Here is an 18,146-nt window from a genome sequence, read left to right on the forward strand (position 1 = left end):
ACTGAACTTTTCATTTTTGGTTGATTGTTTCAAAGAACGATTCTCTCGTTCTTGACTGATTCGTTCATCGTTGAATGAATGATTCCATTATTCGTTCGTTTGGAAGAAAAATTTTTGTCGTTTATGACGGATCAGTTCAAAAATGATTTTGAGCATTGATAAATCTTTAGTTCTTGAACGATTCTCAATTCAGGCAGTCGTTCACGACTGATTCATTCAACAAGTAATTCCATTGATACGAGTCCGGTTTGTTCAAATGTAAAAAAATCAGTCGTTCGCGACCGATTGGTTTAAAAATTAATGATAATTATCGACAAATGACAAATCATTTGTGAGTTTTGTTCTCTAGTGATTCTATTAAAAAGTGATTCAGTCGTTCTCAACTGATTCGCTTAATGAATTATTCTATTGCTTTCAGTCATTCAGTCTGATTTTTGGTTTAAGAAAAGAACGAGTCAGTCGTTCACTACCTATTTAGTGTGAAAAGTGATTTGAATGTTTACGAATATCTTTCGTTGGTTTCGTTCTTAGACAATTTTATCGAGAAGTGATTCAGTCGTTCGCAACTGATTCATTTGATGAATGGCTCTGTTATTTTCTACCTAAATTGTTCGGTTGAAAAAAAAAAAAACGATCGAGTCATTAGTGACCAATTCGGCTGATAACTGAGACTGATTTCGTTGCTTCAAATCTGAATAGTTTTTAAAATAATTAATTGATTGATGCCAGTTTCGATTCATTTTGATGATGGGAACCATTCGTGAATAATAAGTACAAAAATATGACTCGTTTATTGGAGACATGCTCTTTTTACGAAAATTTTCATCATTTTTTTCTGGTGATTTATTTAGAGTCGTTCCGCTGTTTACAAACAAAAATTTAAATATAGTACCAAAAAAAGTGACTACGAGTAAATGTGTGCAAAATATTTAAATTTTAAAAATAATCGTCAAAAAAACAGAACATTACAAAATGATTTTTTTTTTGTTTTTAATTTGAAGAAAATGAACTATTTTGCCAACGTTTTGATAAAAAAGACAGACTTCGACAATTATAGCAAAAATAAGTGTTTTTTTTTGACAATTTCTAGCAAAAAGAATCAACTTTTGGTCAATTTGTGGAAACAATTAGCCTTTTCAGAATTTTTTGCAAGAAAAAGCAAGTTTTGACAATTTTGCTAAAAATTAAGAATTTTTGGATTTTTTTTTTTACAGAAAACGAGACTTTAACAATTTTAACAAAAAGTAAGTAGTATGTACCTTTTGGCAATCATTGAGAAAAAATATTTATTTTTTGCAAAGTTTTTGTAGAAAAAGCGAGAGTTTTGGGAATTTCTGGAAAATAATAAGGTAGACTTTTATTTAATTTTTGCATAAAAGTGAGTTTTTAAAATTCAAGTAGGTACCGAAGTATTTAGTCTGGAATTTGTCACAGGGCGATTAACAAGTTTTGCAACGCTGATTATAATATGTACTAAAAATGTTGTGTAACACTACTTGTCTCAAAAATCTCGTATTTTTGTTCTAAATCGTAATTTCCTCTGTTCTAGTCTCCATCCCTGATGAAGTGTAAAAAGATTAGCAAAGTTGATCTTCGCTGTGCTATGCAATAATTGAAATGATTTTAATTTTTTTCAAAGGCGTGAATTTCAGAGGAGGGAAGAGGACAGTCTTGAGAAACTTTTCGTCAAAAGTAGAAAAATCCATTAACAATTCTGAGAAATTTCTGGATTTCAAGTTTGATGCATGTTGTCATTGTTGTCAAAATAATTTTGTTGGGAAAATGATTTAGGTAGTTTTACGCAACTGATTTGTTCAATAATTCCAGAGGTTCAGTTTCCGTTATTTTGAGAGCTGATTCATTCGTTGATGAAAATGTATCCTTAATTTTCTGTCATTTTTCCCTCACAAAAAAAAATATGATTGGTTTTTTCAAATTTTGGTATCTACCAATATTTCATTTTGAAACTGTTCACATTTGGGGTAAAAATGTCACGAATTTTTTTATCCGACCCTCATTTCTCTATTTTCAATTCAAACACGAATAACCCATCGAGTCTGGTTTCGCCTTCGATGGTAAATGAATCGTTTTGCCTGCGCTTATTACGTACGTACTCTTGGTACATACAATGTAACTTGTTATCAGTCCTAGTCCAATGCACTCAAGCACGCTCAATCGGTGGAGCATGCAATCACCGGTTAAACAGTAACCTCTAACGATTCATAAATAAAAATAAATTACCACGTGTCAAACGAGAGGAATAAACAATACGATTCTTTTTTTTTCGGGAAATAAGTCATCGTGCGTTGGTTATTTGTTCAAGTGTTTTTAGACAAATAATCAAAAAGCATAGGAAGAAGGGGAGTGAGTATTGTATAGGTTCGAAGTTCGTCTACATTGTGTAGTTATACCGCATATTATAATACGAGTACATATTGCTACGTATATAATATTTATGACAAGTACTCGTACTACACTTCGTGTTTCGAGCAGTATGGAGTAGATACTTTGTTGTAGAATTTTCTGTTGACCAGAAAAAATAGCGCTAGGAAGGATGGAAATATGTAGATATTGTAGATCCTATATTGTATGGACTATTGCGTTGATCAGTGTTGTGTTCCTTCATGCCCCCCTCATCCCCACCACCGGGCTTGGCTTTTGTGAGCTTTGCAGGGGATATGGAAATTTTCTTCGATCGCCATTGCCATTGGAGCTTATTACAACAGTGTCATTGACTTTGACGACGAAACGAAATAAAAAATTCTAAATTACTGAACTGATCTAAATAACACGTTTGCTTAAGCTTTTATAAACAAACTAGTCTAAAGTGGGAGGTTTTGTTGTGTGTGTTTTTTTTTTTTTTTAGTATTTTTCCGAACTGAAAAATTGACGGGTTTGCGTGCAAGTTGTTGGTCAGCTAGCGTAATGTTGGCGTTTTATTATTGTTTCGTTTATTAATGTTATTATCTTGTCACTTGTAATAGCCGCTTTTTAATTCGATTCATCTTTTAACACGTAGAATACGCATTAGTGTGTATGGACTACGCACTTCCGCTTACGTGCCTTATTAAAATTAGTACCTATTTTCAAGACTCGAGAGCAACGTGTGCGGCGACTTGATTGTGCGAATGTGTGCGTGAGTTATGTACGCGGCGGTTGCGGGCGCGAAGTTTCTCGAATCGTTCATTTTTAGCGTATTATCTCAAGTCTTACGTTTAGTCGTCCTCGTCGTCTTCTTAAAAAATTTGGCATAAATGTCGTCAGGAGTACCTCTGTAACGATGAAAATGGAAGCTCGCCTCAAATCAGGTACCTAAATTCGGAGATTTAAAAAAAAAAAATGGAAAATAACTAGTTCGTTTTTTGAAAAATTTCCATACCGTAGACATTTTTGAAATACGATGGTTGATTTTAAGAATGGGATTTCTGATGTGGATGAGGGCTAGGGAGGGAATCTTATGCGATGCTTGTAAAGTTTGTCTCGTTAACCTATATGAAACTAAATACGTCGAAAAGTTTCCTCGAGTAGGTAATTGCTCAAAGTGCACGTCACCATAAATACGATGGAAAAAGTAATGAAAAATTCAGCTTGTTTGCTCGAATAAGCTTGTATCTTATGCATGTATTCTCGATGTAACGACAATTTGAAAAATGTACCCCCAAGTCGAGGCTTGTCAATCAAATTTGATTAAAATATTTTTAGAAATTACCTAGTCTTGGTATTTTTAAAATATTTGAAAGATATAAATTCGAGTACCTACAGGAGGGAAAAGAGTAAGCGAACGAAATATTTTCTCGATTATTTTCATCCTCGAAGAATATTTTTTTTGAAATACATCGGAATGAATTGTATTTACTAACACTGAAATAAGCTTGATGGAAGCTGCGTGAAAGAAACAGAAAAACTGGGAGGAAAATAAAAATGCTCGAAATTTCAGCTCAAATCGTTTTTTTCGGTTTTTATGATCTTTTTTTCTATCCTTGAAACGTTTACAGCTGTCTGCTTACAATATTGAGAGATGTGTTTACTTACTTTCAAGTTTTTTCACAATTTCATGGATTATGGAGAAAAACTGAAATTTTTGAGCTTTTTCTAATTTCTTTTTTTTTTTAAATAAAAAAAGAAAGCATTTTTATTTTTAATGCATACATACCTATCAGTAGAATAAATTGAAAAAAAATACCTACGTTATTGAAAAAATTCCAAAAATGCCTACTTTTTTGATTTTAATACTAAACATTTTTTTAATTTTAATCAACTGGGATGTGGAAACATTCGTCATTTTTGTGGACGAAGAGGAGGTTTCCGGAAATTTAGCGAGAAAGTAATGATTTTCAAGGAGCTTGAAAATATTATTTTATCAGATACTTCTTTTTTCGAGTTGAGTGTACGTTAATTGTTATTCAGGTGAGGAAAACGACTCACAATTTTTCGATATGTTCCTGAAAGTCTGAAAAGTTATTTTAAAAAAGCTCTGCAGTTTTCATCAAAAGTTATTAGAAATTCGTAAATAGAAAAAATTGAGTTTCATTCTACTACACTACATACAGTATTTGAAAAATGGCAACACTGATTTAAAATCCAATATCCATCTGAAATATCTGAAAAGTGCTCCTGTGAGCAGAAATTTTGAATTGGTCTTGCAAAACTGTCTTCTGCATTTAGATTCGTAAATTTTATTAGACATCCTGTGGTTGATTAATTTTGGTACCTATAGGGGTAGGTACAGTTATTTTGAGCTGACATCAATGTGTCTTTGATTAGTGAATTTTTTCTTCACCCTCTACCCTTTTTCGTGAACGCACGAAAACAAAAGATGATGTTTTTCACGCTTTCGATCTATTGGGGGGGGGGGGGTTGTTGTTGAAGATCTTACATGTGGAAAGAATAATTCTTTTTGAAAACATCTTTCATGTAACCTTCTTTCCTATACTTTCCAAAGATGAAAAGTAAAAGCAATGGCCATTTTTGGTAAGAAGGGGGGAGGGGGTACTGCCTTACGAACATTAAATTTCCTCACATCAGTTTGAAGTTATTTTTCATAAATTTTGATTGATAGACTATTAAAAATATTGGGAAAATGTTTAATAATCAAGTCATAAAATTCAAAATGTAGGCGACAAGAGTTTCCACGAAAAAAATGTTATATTACCTATTGGGAAGATGCATTGTGATTGCACTTCATTGTAATAAATGGTGTTCTTGTTTGTTGTAAAACTTATTTTTTTTTTCATTAAAATTGGAGAGAGCTGATGAAAAGAAGAAACTGTCAAAAATTCAATTTTCATGAAAATATTTAAATTTTCATTTATTTTTCATTATTTTTTGTCGAAGAAGGGCTTATATACGTAAGAAGACCCAATTTTCATGAAAATGTTCAAATTTTCATTTTCATTTTTTTTTTTTTTTTTTTGAAAAAAAGAGCAATCTAACTTTTACTTGTTTAGTCAAAAATCCATGAAATTGCAATTTACTGACGTTTCTATAATTTTTATAAGTGACTACATCAAATGATTTTCTGGAGGCACGAGATTTCGAGAATGTAATTTTTTTACATGGGAAGCTCTACATATATCCGTCAATTCTGATAAGAGCTGAGATTTGGTTCATTAAAAGAGCATGACACCCAAACCTCAGCACCAAATTTTGAGCTGTTGAAGTTGATTTTTCGATTTTTGGAAAATTTTCAAAAATTTTGGAAAAATTTAAATAATACGTAGTCCATAAAATTGATTTTTCACCAAAAAAAAGTAAGTAAGTTTGGATAAAAACATAAAAGTTTGTCGACCATTTTTGAACCAACCTAGAGACAGTAAAAATTGATGACTTTTTTCCAGCAATTTTCAAATCGCTCCAGAAAGTACATATTAAAAACTTTTCTTTTGTAATGTTATTTTAAGCATGAAACCAAATTTAAATGAGGAGGCTTCCGGGTTGAGTGTCAGGTTCGAGTCAGGGCCGTTGAGAGCCAGCGAGGGTCTGGGGCAAAAAGGGCCCCATGAAAAATTTTCACCCCCCTCCCAAAAAAATGTATTTATTTCTATAAAAAATTGATCACTACATGTACATATTACAAAATAAAGTACATATCATTAAAAATACCCTTTTTTTAAAGCCTTTTTCTGTGCATAGTCATAGATCAGTTGAACAATATTCACAGTTCCGGCTCGAACCAATTTCTCTTGAGGGGGAAGGGGGGGGGGGGTCTTGAAAATGCCAGCTACAAAATCGCGAAATTTTCCAACATCTTCGCGAGTTATAATTATGATCCTGCATTTTTTCATGCCTTCCCAACATGATAGGTATTATATAGGTACTGAAACTTTAAACACGTGAAAAAGTTGTTGGTAATTTGTACGAATTTTACAATAGTGTTTGAATATAACTTTTTTTAAAATTAAAAATCTTGAAAAATTGAAAGATACAGATGAAAAGTAATGACCAACTTTGGAGGGAAATGACATTTCACAGAAGTTGAAAACAATCCTCGTTAGAAACATATTAAATGATTACCAAGAAAAAAAAAAAAATCTACTCGTCAGCCAGGCTCTTTCCACCTGCTCAACTTACTTTCGGGAAATTTGCACTTTCGCCTTTTTTTTCAGCCCAGTTTTTAATTATTTTCTGCGTTTTTTTAAGTCCAAACCGAACGAATATTGAGTGCTGAAAGTTTTAGTGGAATGTTAGTGAAGGTACTTGGCTTCGAGAAAAGCAAGTTTTCAAACCTGCCCTCGATCAGATTTTAATTACGTGTATTTCAACGACATTATGTAAACATTCAGCCAAGATTGTATTCTTTTCGTTGAGATTTTTTGCCCGAGAAATGCCTATTACGTGCGCCTTTTTTCCAATTTTCTCTCGTATATGTACCTATTGGTTTTGTTTTCGATACGTGTTCGATGTTTCGTTGGTTTCTCTTCCGTTATATGAGATTTTTTGCCTCGAGTAAATTGGAAATTTTATTGGTTGGATTTTTTTCCTCTCGTTTGGTTTTCAATCGCGTTATTTTTTTTGCTGCGAAAGATGGGTTTTACAACATTGTAGCTATACATTGTGTGTGAGGCATATTCGTAGGTCGTCGATGTTTCGAATATACTCGTATTTAAAGTCGTATATTACCAAAGAAAAACAAGACTGACGCGTTGGTTTCGGAGTCGCAGAAAGGCGTAGAGAAGAAGGTAAAAAAAAAAAACACTAGACGTAAATTCCAATCGCGATATATAACTGTACAAGGTACACATACTTAGAAGAATGTCGTTTATGCTTTCCACATATCACAATGTTGCTGTAGATGTAGAAGTATAAATACGTAGTCGTGTGTCTGTGTAGTACATTGTTGCTAAGAATTTTTTTCATATTGTCAGGCGTGTCTGTCTGGTGGGTTAAAATTACACTGGGACGTGCCAATTGCTTGAAATACCTTTGAATGATGACGATTTTCAGCCCGCGAGTACCCGGGCGAGTGATTTGTGAGCGTGTGTACAAATATTTATAAAAAAAGAGTAAATTTTTTTGGTAGGTCTTAGATGGAAAAAAGTACAAAGGAAATCGTACTAGGTAAGCGTGTACAACTTCGACCTAGATTTTAATCGCCGATGACCTTTAAGGAAACGCTTCCGCTGTGCTTTTTTTTCTAATACTTACTGTTGAAACGATCGCTTGATTTTTTAGCCTACTGTAATACGAGACCGCATCCGGATACAAAATACCGTATCTATTTTCACAATCTTACTGACAATAGATTTTTTTTACAGTGGGAATGGAAAATTGGCTACATGGGGATGTGTCGTCGGATTTTTGGTCATGATGGCTTTGGACGTTGGTCTCGGATAGGATACAGGTTGTTAATATTATTATTATGTAGATTCCCCTTTCTCCCCAGCCCTCAAATTCTCCCATTCTAATATACACGATGATCTTATTATATTTTTTCATTCTCGTTTTGAAACAAGACTGATTTCGTGTAATTATTTTACTATTTAAAAGAGCGATCCGTTTTGTGATTCATTCCTCCCATACCCCTAACCCTTTTTATTTGATATTTCAACGATCGCTCAACCAGTCGCATAAATTAATTTTTTTTCATTTTTGTTTTGTTTTTTTAAACTCGTTTTTTTGTTTGTTTTAATTTTCGATATCCCTTCTGTTTTTTTTTTGCTTCTGAAAATTATTTTTTTTTATTGAAAAAATCGTTGTACTTAAGTTTAGTTCCTTTTACAAATTATTTCATTTTTCTTTATTTTTTTTTCTCATTTTGGTAAAATTCGATCGTTTGTAAAGATAGAAGTGCCTTTTTGATAGCGAATTTGTACATATTACGAGAGAGCAGTTCATCTATTGTTATTCCATTTTTCCCATAAGGTGATATCGAACGCGGTACAATTTGTACGTATATTATATAGTTTTACCTTTCAATTAAATATTTATATCGTTTATATGTGGTCTTAAAAATAAAAACGTTCATTTATTAATGCTGTTTTTTTTTACTTCTTTTTGTTTTGTTATATTGGTGTAACTTGCTGGTTTTTTTCTTCACTTTTTTTTTCTCTCTGTATAGTTTTCTTCCAAGTTTCCTCTCTTTGTTGGAAGTTTATATAACATGATCTGGGTTTTAGTAGTAATCACGTAATGTAGTTTATTTAACGGGATGATGTTACATGAATAATGGCCAAAAGACTTCAAACGAAGGGTGGTGGTTTTTTTTCTCCCTTTGATGAATAAGGTTGCGTGAAATGAAAGTCTTTGGCGAGCTGTACGTTCTGCAACTTTCACGTAGGTATTGGAAAAGTTATAGCGTGGTGATGAGAAGCGAAGATATTTTCTACAGAATGAGGAAGAAGAAGGAGAAGGGGTTAGGGATACTCTAGTGGTATTAGATTGGATTAAGTACACGAGATGTGTGAGGAAGAAAGAGGGAAAATGTCGATGTTTTGGATGTATCGAAGATACATTTTCTAGAATATGGAAGTTAATTGCGTTATTTTTTTTTTTCCATTTCTGAACGAATGATGTTGGTAACATTGGATGAAGAACTAACTATATACGAGTATTACGAGTGTTTGAAAATTGGAATACATTGTATGGTATACGTGAAGAAGGAGCCAGTTTAGAAGAGTACCCAATTAAAGGAAGATTAATCATATCGAGGTATATCATATGTAATGACATGTGGTAGAGAAAATTCTCTCCAGGCAATTACTTATTATCGGTTACTCGAATTAATGTGTCGACAAATTGATAGCATATGTTTGACTTGACTGATATTATTATTTCGTCTGCATTAAATACTCATTTATTTACAAAAGAGGAATTCCAAATGAACACAGATGTATTAGAAATTACCTCGATTATAGGGTATATAAAAAGAGATTGAAATAATTATCTCGCTATCGTTTGACTTAATTCACTTAATGTACGATGTGTTTATTATACATAGAAGACGTACATAGTATGAGAGTAATAAGGCGTAAGCTTGAGAGAAGTATTATTTTTTACGAGTATATTGTATTCAAATTTAGAAGCTGATTTAGTGGAGGTCTTTTGACTGGAGGAAGCTAATAATGCTGGCGAATGACTGGAAAAAATCGCATTTCGGCTATACCTACATGTATTAATAGCGGAAATCTCCCATTCACTTTCATTTGCACATTTTTGGTTACCTACCTACAAAGGTAGCGAAAATGTTTGAATTTTAATAAAATATGGTATTCTAGCAAAAGGGTTAAGTAACCTTATCTTGAAAACTCGTTTTTGAGTTATGAGCATATCTTTCTTGAAACTACATACTTACTTACATGAAATTGCATTTCAAATGCGTCATAGTATAGAGCTACGAGTATTTTCAGCAAAATTAATAGTTTTACGAGCGTTTGAAATTTTCGACTTGTAAAAACGTATTTTTGGGTAGTGAAAACATGCATGGAACAAGACGTGTTAGTGAAGTATTTTTAAAACTTTGAGATACATATTGATAGTCTTCTTCCTTAATTATGCCACAAAATTCATAAAACAAGCGTAGGTGTAGAATATTCAAAACTTTTGAGCTATTAGAAAAAACCTCCTTTTTCATAATATCAGCCGATACCCATTGACTCGAAAATTCGAATAAAAAAAGCACGTAGGTAGTTCCGAAATTTTAAAGCTATTTTGTGAGATGCTGTTTTCTGAAAATTGATGACACCTCTTCACTCACCTATCCGGAATTATTTCTGAAATGCAAAGTTCAAGTGATGAAACGTTGTGATTTTACTGAATTTTGATCAAATCTCGGAATCGTTGGGAAAGAACAAAATCCCCACGAAGTACAGGATTTCAACCGATTCAGAATTTCAAGAGATCAAATTTTGAGTCGAGAAGTTGAAGAAAAAATTTTGAGGGATTAAATTTTGGAAGTCTGTTGGTAGAAAAATTGAACTCGATGTTGAGAACTTTCTGGTATAATTTGCTAACATGTTCCCTTATTTATTTTGGATTTTTAAAAATTTGAATAGTTTTGATTACATACTTTTTGAATAGGTAGTTTTGATTCAAAACAAAAATTATATTTTTCAGAGAAAAGGAGGGGAGAAGAAAACGGAGCCATCTATTTCTTCGTATTAACAAAATTTTTCGAATTGAATTTTGAATCAATTTTTTACGAGTAAGTGCCTAAGAAATATGGGAAGTTTTGAATTTCATGGTTTCGATTCAAAGCAGGTGTTTTTGTCTTTTTTGAGAATATTTTGTAAGGAATTTTGAGTTCTTTTTCAGCATTTTTTGTGTCACAACCGAAGAGATTGGTAGAGGACCTCCATTTTTCACTTTGAGAAAATTTTTTGAATCGAATTCGAAGCCTTTTAATACTCGTAGCTAGAAGATGTTTTAAATTCTTATTTAGACTTTTGAAAAGTTGGATGTGGAAAGCCAAAGTGGTTTTGTTCAGAAAGGGGTCAATATCGGATGGTTACCACACCCAATTTGAATTATTTTTGTGTGGAGGATGTTCCAAGTTATTTTTTATTAAGAAAAAGTGTGTTTTTTTTTTGTTTAAATACGTTTTAAATTTTTTTGTAACAAATAGAGTAATTTATTTTTCTGTGGAAGAAGGACCGAGAAAATGATCTATCATCTCAGATTTTGGAAAATTTTCGGAATTGAATTTTAGCCATTCTGGTGGGGAAATGTTCTGAACTCTAATTTGTATTAAAAAACAAAGTTTTCCATTCTAATATTCAAAATTTTTAAAAACAAAATGAAGCACCCAGTTATTTTTTTGAAGGGGTATGGTTCCTTAATTTGAAATGTATTGAGGATGTTCTGAGCTTCACTTTCGATTCAAAACAAGTTTTTGATTCTGTTGAGAAATCTTTTGTAATAAATTCGAGCAATTATTTTGCTGATGGAGAGAGAGAGAGTAGGAAGCCTCTGTTTTTTTCCGAGTACATATTAAAAAAAATTTAATTTAATTTTTAACCATCTTTGTAATAGAAGATTAAAAGCGTTGTTCTGAACTCAAGTTTCGATTCAAGATTTTTCAGTTTTGATTGAAAATTTTCTGTAACGAATTCCAGTGATTAAGTTTTTTTGGCAGAAGAAAGAAATCCTTCAATTTTTTCTGTTTGAAATTTTTTTTAAAATTAAATTTCGAGCCATTCTCACGTAGTAGGTACCTACTACCTAATTGGAATATGTTCTGAACTCTAGTTTCGAGTCGAAAGTTTTCGATTTTATTGGACATTTCTTGTGAACAATTCATTTTTTGGGACTGAGGGAGGAAGAGACTTTAATTCCTGCTGTTTGAAAAATTCTCTGAATTGAATTTTGAGTCATGAGTAATTCTTGTGCGAGAAGTGTTGAACTCTAACACCTTGATTCAAAAAGTTTTTTGTCGATTATTTTTTTTTTACTTTTTGGAAGAAAAAAGGCCTCCATCTTCTTTTTTTTGAAAAATTTTCTGAATCGAATTTGACTTTAAGACATTCTTGCGTTTAGGGCTCGTACTATGCACGTTACCAAAGTAACTACAAATAAAATTAACTTTTAGTTACTTTTTCCAAATTTGCCAGAATCGAATTTTTCCTATTCCTGGCCACACTTCTTGAAGAAAGAAACTTGAAAATATCAACAGGTGAATTTTTTTCTTACTCGTTTCTTTTCCTTTTCAGCGTTACGGTTACAAAGTTACCATTACAAAGTTCTGTCTTTGGCCAAAATTGTCGAAATTTCGTTTTCTGTAAAAAATAGGAAAAAATCTCGGTTTTTGTCAAAATTGCCAAATGGAATTGTTTCTGCCAAAAATTGCTAAAAATTTTCTCTCGATTGCAAAAAATTTCATATTTTTTATTTTTTCCCCAAAAATTATCCAAAAGTTTCGCTTTGTTGCCATTGCAAAAAAACTTGTTTTTTTCTTGCTAAAATTGCCAATGTCTCGCTTTTTGTCAACATTTTCCAAAAAAGTCGCTTTTTTTACCTAAATATCTTCCTTCTTGCAAAAAACTATCAAAAATCCTCATTTTTTAAACCAAATTTCCAAAAAATCTTGCTTTATTCCCTAAAAATGTCAATAATTTTCAAAAATGCTCTGCATTTTCCTAAAATTGTTAAAATCTTACTTTTTCGCTCAAAATTTCCATTAAGTCCTTTTTTATCATTTTTTTAAATGCAATTCTTCTGGCTTTTTTTGAAAAAATTTTCTTATGTACATTGAAAAGTTGTGTTCGCGTCTTGTTATTTTATTTTATTTTTTACCGGTTCTAAAGTTATTTTTATTTATTTAGGGGGGGGGGGATTGAGTACGGCCCTGTGCGTGGAGCATACCTACTGAACTCAAATTCAGATTCAATATAGTATTTTTTGCTCTATTTGAAATTTTTTGTAATTTTGTGAATTAAATTTTGATTATTCTTATTTCTTATACTGTACTTCAACTAGATATGTACTTGTGTTTTGAACTCCAATTTCGCTTCGAAAAGATGTTTGCTATTCTGTTTAAAAAAAATTCTTCTGATTGGGAAAATTTTTGAATTTTGGAACATTCTTTTGTAGTATATAATAATGTTCTGAGTCCTTCAAGAAAAATAGAGAAGAATTATTTAGTATTCTGATAAGTAGGTAAAGTCATTTGTATGAATGAAATAGGGAGGAGAAAGGAGTAGGTACAGCGATAATTCATTCTTTGAAAATGAAGATCGCTCAATTTGGTGATTCGCTTTTCCCGGTCCATTTAATGCTGAACGACCACCTTTCCGAGTTCAACTAACAAGGGAACCTCTTGAGGTGTCACACTCCGATTTGAACGGGACCCCGATTTTTAAAAAGAGCATAGTCTAAAACATCCAAAACCAAATTTTCAGCTGACCAAGTTCATTTTTCGATTTTTGGTGAATTTTTGAAAATTCAAAATTGACTGTTTTTGGCGATTTATGCTTTTTTTAAAAAAAAAGTGCGTACTCGATCAGTAAAAATGGTCAAAATAAGTCCCAATATTAATTACCTAAATCCAAATTTCACTATTTCCAGCCATTCTGGAGCCTCCAGCGCGATTTTTCAATTTCTCCAGAATTTTGAATTTGCTCCAGAAGGTGTGAATATGAAGTTAGGTCGAGTTGTATATTATACTCGACCTGTTTAACGAGTTTATCCACATTTGAGCCAATTTTGAGAGTGATACATCAAGAGTAGTTTTTTGAGGTGTCACTCTCGCTTCAAAACGGCTGGAAATGGTAGAATTTGCGCCCCGGGGGTTGGTTCTTGAAGAAATCCAGCGATTCGCACAAATTTCAAAAATTTCCTCACAAACGGTTATTTTTTGATTTTTTGAATTTTTTAACATTGAAAAAACTGGTCAAAAAACCACTCTTGAGGTATCACTCCCAAAATCGGCTTAAATGTGGATAAACTTATTAAACAGGTCGAGTGTAATATACAACTCGATTTTTAGCTGCCCAACTTCATATTCACGCCTTCTGGAGCAAATTCAAAATTCTAGAGAAATTGAAAAATCTCGCTGGAGGCTCCAGAATGGCTGGAAATTGTGAAATTTGGATTTGGGGGGTTAGTTTTGGACAAAATACATACAGCGATTCGCGCGAATTTCAAAAATTTCCACACAAACGGGAAACTTGATTTTTTGGATTTTTTAATTTTGAAAAAAGCTGGTCAAAAAGCCACTTTTGAGGTGTCACTCTCAAAATTGGCTCAAATGTGGATAAACTAGTTAAACAGGCCGAGTATCATACACAACTCGATTTTTAGCGACCTAACTTCATATTCACGCCTTCTGGAGCAAATTCAAAATTCTGGAGAAATTGAAAAAACGCGCTGGAGGCTCCAGAATGGCTGGAAATCGTGAAATTTGGATTTGGGCAATTAATATTAGTTTTGGGACTTATTTTGTTTTATTGATCAAGTACAAATCGCCAAAACAAAGTCAATTTTGAATTTTCAAAAATTCGCCAAAAATCGAAAAATGAACTTGGGCAGTTGAAAATTTGGTTTTGGGTGTTTTAGACTATGCTCTTTTTGAAAATCGCGGTCCCGTTATAATCGGAGTGTGACACCTCAAGAGGGTCCCTTGTAAGTTGAAAGGAGAATGGTATTTGTTTGAAAATTACTCTGAAATTTTATTTGGGCGCTTTTTTTTGGTTAGGGGGGGGTGAGTGAAATCTGGAAATGCTATTCTCAAATTCCTTTTAGAAATTTTCAAAATTTCATGTCTGTGTCCATATACATTTTGGCTGAGATTTTGTTAGACACCCTGTAGAAAGACCTCTGCAATGGTGAAAATTGTCTATAATCAAGAAATACGAGTAGACGAGTAGGATCGGACAATCGGAGTTGCGTAATTTAAGATTTTTCCTTCGAAAATATTTTCCAATTTTCATTTTTTTTCCTCAAAACTTTTTTAATTTTTTCATTAAAACGTTTAGTTTTCAACGAAATCGCTTCTCTGCTAAATAACAGCGGCCATCTTTAATATTTCGGCCATTTTTTTGGAAATTTTTTTTCGATCACTCGCCACGTTTTTGGTCTCTTTTTTCGCGTAAAAATTGAACGTATAAAGTCCTAGGGTGATGCGAGAACGTGTTTTATCCCTCCGGGAGACATTTTTCTCGATAAATGAAAAATTTGCCATAATACATTGGAATTATCAAGAGAAATGGCTACCACGTTAAGTGGTATTGCTATGTGAAAAGTTGACAGCTACGGGAGTCGAAATATGTGTTGGAACAGGCGGATCAGGGCTGAGAAATGAGGAGGAGGGTAAAACGCGAGTATCCGCGGTGTTTTCGTTGCGTAATGAGATTCTTGCTGGTAATTTGGATTTTTCTCGTATACTTTACGTCTTTTGAGAGATAATTTATAGGTTTTACGGTATAAATTTGTGATATCGGATGTTGATTAGTTGTACGAGGAGCTAGAGAGAGACGCGTTGAGTATTACGAGAGGAGTCTAATTGCACAGTATTACCTACGTAAAACTACGTAGAATTTATCTTATCGAGAATTGAAGAAATTTTATCGTCGGCGCGATGGCGGCCGTGTTTTTTTCCTCTTAGGTTATTGCGGCGCGCATTCCACGCTTGCCTGCTGTGGCCATAGAAATTCCATTTCTTTATTTGTACGAGGATTCATTGAGCTGCGCGAGTGAGACGGAGAGATCGTATGTGACACTGGAGACGAAGGGAAAAAGCTGGACGAAAGGTAACAGTTATCGCTGTTGGCAGTCGTCTATGAGCTGGCGGCTGCTGCTTTCGAGACTTTGGAGACTGCTGCTGCGGAGAAGACGTGACGGGCGATAATGGCGCGATGTAAATAAACGCCGAACCGTTTCGAGGGCGGCATATAGTAAAAGCATAACGACGACCAGGACGAGCGACGTAACTTTTCAAATCCATTGAGTAGAATAGCACATTCCAGTACACGTATGCCAGAGAGAAGAAGTGTATACAACATACCACACTCTATACTTCTTCTTGTAGTATAATATTATTATGTCTATGGTGTTGTATGTGTGTAAATGGAAACAGCAGAATGTGCATTGGTGCGTTTGTGTGGGTGCATTTGGGCTCGAGAGAACAGCATTTTTACGCTATAGGTATATACGCGGTTATGGATGCGGAGTCGAAGAAATGGAAGTGTAGGTATTATGCGTATGTATTTGTAATAGTATATAGTGATGATGGCTTAAGTATATGTGCGAGTGTGTGCCTGTATATGTAATGCATGCGCCTACTGCCTACGGTAAGCCTGTAGAAAAATTCTCGGAATCCGGCGCTAGAGTTTACAACTGTTTTTGACACTGACTGGTGGATATGTACTGTACGTCTATACGTATAATATCGGTGTGTAGTTGGTACATTTTTACGACGTTCAGGGGTGCCTATTATGTGTGTTATTTATTACGAGATGGCCACCGACGCGACGCGAGTGGAGAGGAATATTTTTAATCGAGTCTCTCGTGTGATCAATGAAAAGGCACTCGCCGTGAATGGATCTACTCAAGGTGATGATGAGGTGTTCGTAAACGGTGGAATGGAACGCATCCCGTGTCTATTACGCTTCGACGCCAACCAGTTTCGCACCTCTGTGGCGTGGGTCTGCTGCGAACCAGAAGAAAACCTCGTGATTTCAAAGGTCGTATGAAAATGATTTTTTCAAAATTCGCTAGTTTTTAAGGAACTGGATAGATCATTGAAATTGAAATACCACACCCCCCTCCCCTCGGCCTCACGCCTCACTTATTTGAAAAGTATTATATGTATTTGGGCTGTTATGAAAAGAACCTCGTTCGGATTCAAAAAGCACGTAACTCAGATTTCTCAAAAAAAAAAAAAAAGCTAGCAAGAAGAAAAACAGTAGGCGTGCAACTTGGTTTTTCGAATTTTATCCGATTTTTGAACCGAGAATGGTGCAGTTGAGACAAATGAGGTGAATAAATTGAAGTTGAAATTTATTCCCTCCCCTCTCCCACCTTGCCTTTGGACTTTTGATGTTTTGGGCTGTTTCGAAAAACACTTCACGAGAGATTCTTTCAACTCCTTCTTCTTCGATTTCAAAAACACGAAACTCGGATTTCTAAAAAGTGCATCAGTTCCAAATTTCGAGCTTCTGAAGTTGATTTTTCGATTTTTATTGGCGGATTATTTGAAATTTTCTAGTTGATATTGCTTCAGAAATACTAAAATTTGAGAATTTTTCAATTCTGGTTCTCGAAATTGGTGAAAAAAGACTTTATTTCTTATCTAGCTTAGCCTCTTAAAGACATATTTTTACAGGGTGTCCACTCTCCTGGAAAATTCGGAAAACCTGGAAAAGTCAGAGAATCCGGTTGGTCTGGAAAAGTCAGGGAGAAGTCGGAGAATTTTGTAATCTTCACGCAAAATCCCTGGAATTTTAAAAAACGATCAATTGCAAATTTCGGATAAGGGTCTGAGATGAAAGGAAAACATTATTTTTTACTTCTCGAAACACAAATTTTTGAGATCTTTTGCCCTTGCAAGCTTCGCTCGAGGTTGTTTTCTTTTCATTTTCGAGAACGGGATAAAAATTTCTAAATAATGAAAATCAATTTTTGAAGCCAAAAAACGAACTTCTCACAAAAAAACATCGTTTTTATGTCTCTCGAAGTACAAATTTACAAGAGCTTTTGTCCTCGCTTGGGTCTGTTCTGTTCAACTTTCTTCAAAAAAACATCATTCAAATTCTAAAATTTTAAAAGCCAAAAAATAAACTACACGTCCTCACATTAAAAAAACCTCGCTTATGCCTCTCGAAATACAAATTTTCAGAAGCTTTCGCCCTCGCCTCGCTCGAGCTTGTTCTCTTCTTTTTTTTTCACAAGTAACCTTCAAAAAACCATCGTTCCAATTCTAAAATTTAAAAAACCAAAAAAAACCTCCTCGCATTAAAAAACCGCTCGTTTTTAGTCATCTCGAAATCTCGCTGCACTCGGGGCCAATTTCTTTCTCACTTTAAAGTAGACAAATTTCACATTTGATGCCTCCAAAAATCCAAAAAATAAAATAACAAACAACTCCTCCTCCACCCTCTTAAAAACTTGAAAATAGCTTCTACTTTAGAAATGGGGCCCAACGGAACATGATATCTGCCCCGAGGCCTCATCAGTTCTCGACGCGCCTTTTTTGAATTTTTATTCGGCATTTTCGT

At 33.7% G+C, this 18,146-nt stretch overlaps 1 protein-coding gene across 3 annotated transcripts in view; it reads left to right on the forward strand.

Annotated features, from left to right (window-relative positions):
- Positions 1-8,471, forward strand: part of Zip48C (Zinc/iron regulated transporter-related protein 48C) — an 87,373-nt gene extending 78,902 nt beyond the window's left edge. For all 3 annotated transcript variants that reach the window (XM_065366886.1, XM_065366887.1, XM_065366888.1), the window contains one exon: positions 7,755-8,471. In XM_065366886.1, the coding sequence (XP_065222958.1) occupies positions 7,755-7,833 (79 nt within the window). In that variant the 3' untranslated portion in view covers positions 7,834-8,471. The remainder of the gene's footprint in view (positions 1-7,754) is intronic.
- Positions 8,472-18,146: the final 9,675 nt, after the last annotated feature.

The sequence above is a fragment of the Planococcus citri genome, chromosome 5 (genome assembly GCF_950023065.1).
Source record: "Planococcus citri chromosome 5, ihPlaCitr1.1, whole genome shotgun sequence".
Classification (NCBI taxonomy): domain Eukaryota; kingdom Metazoa; phylum Arthropoda; class Insecta; order Hemiptera; family Pseudococcidae; genus Planococcus; species Planococcus citri.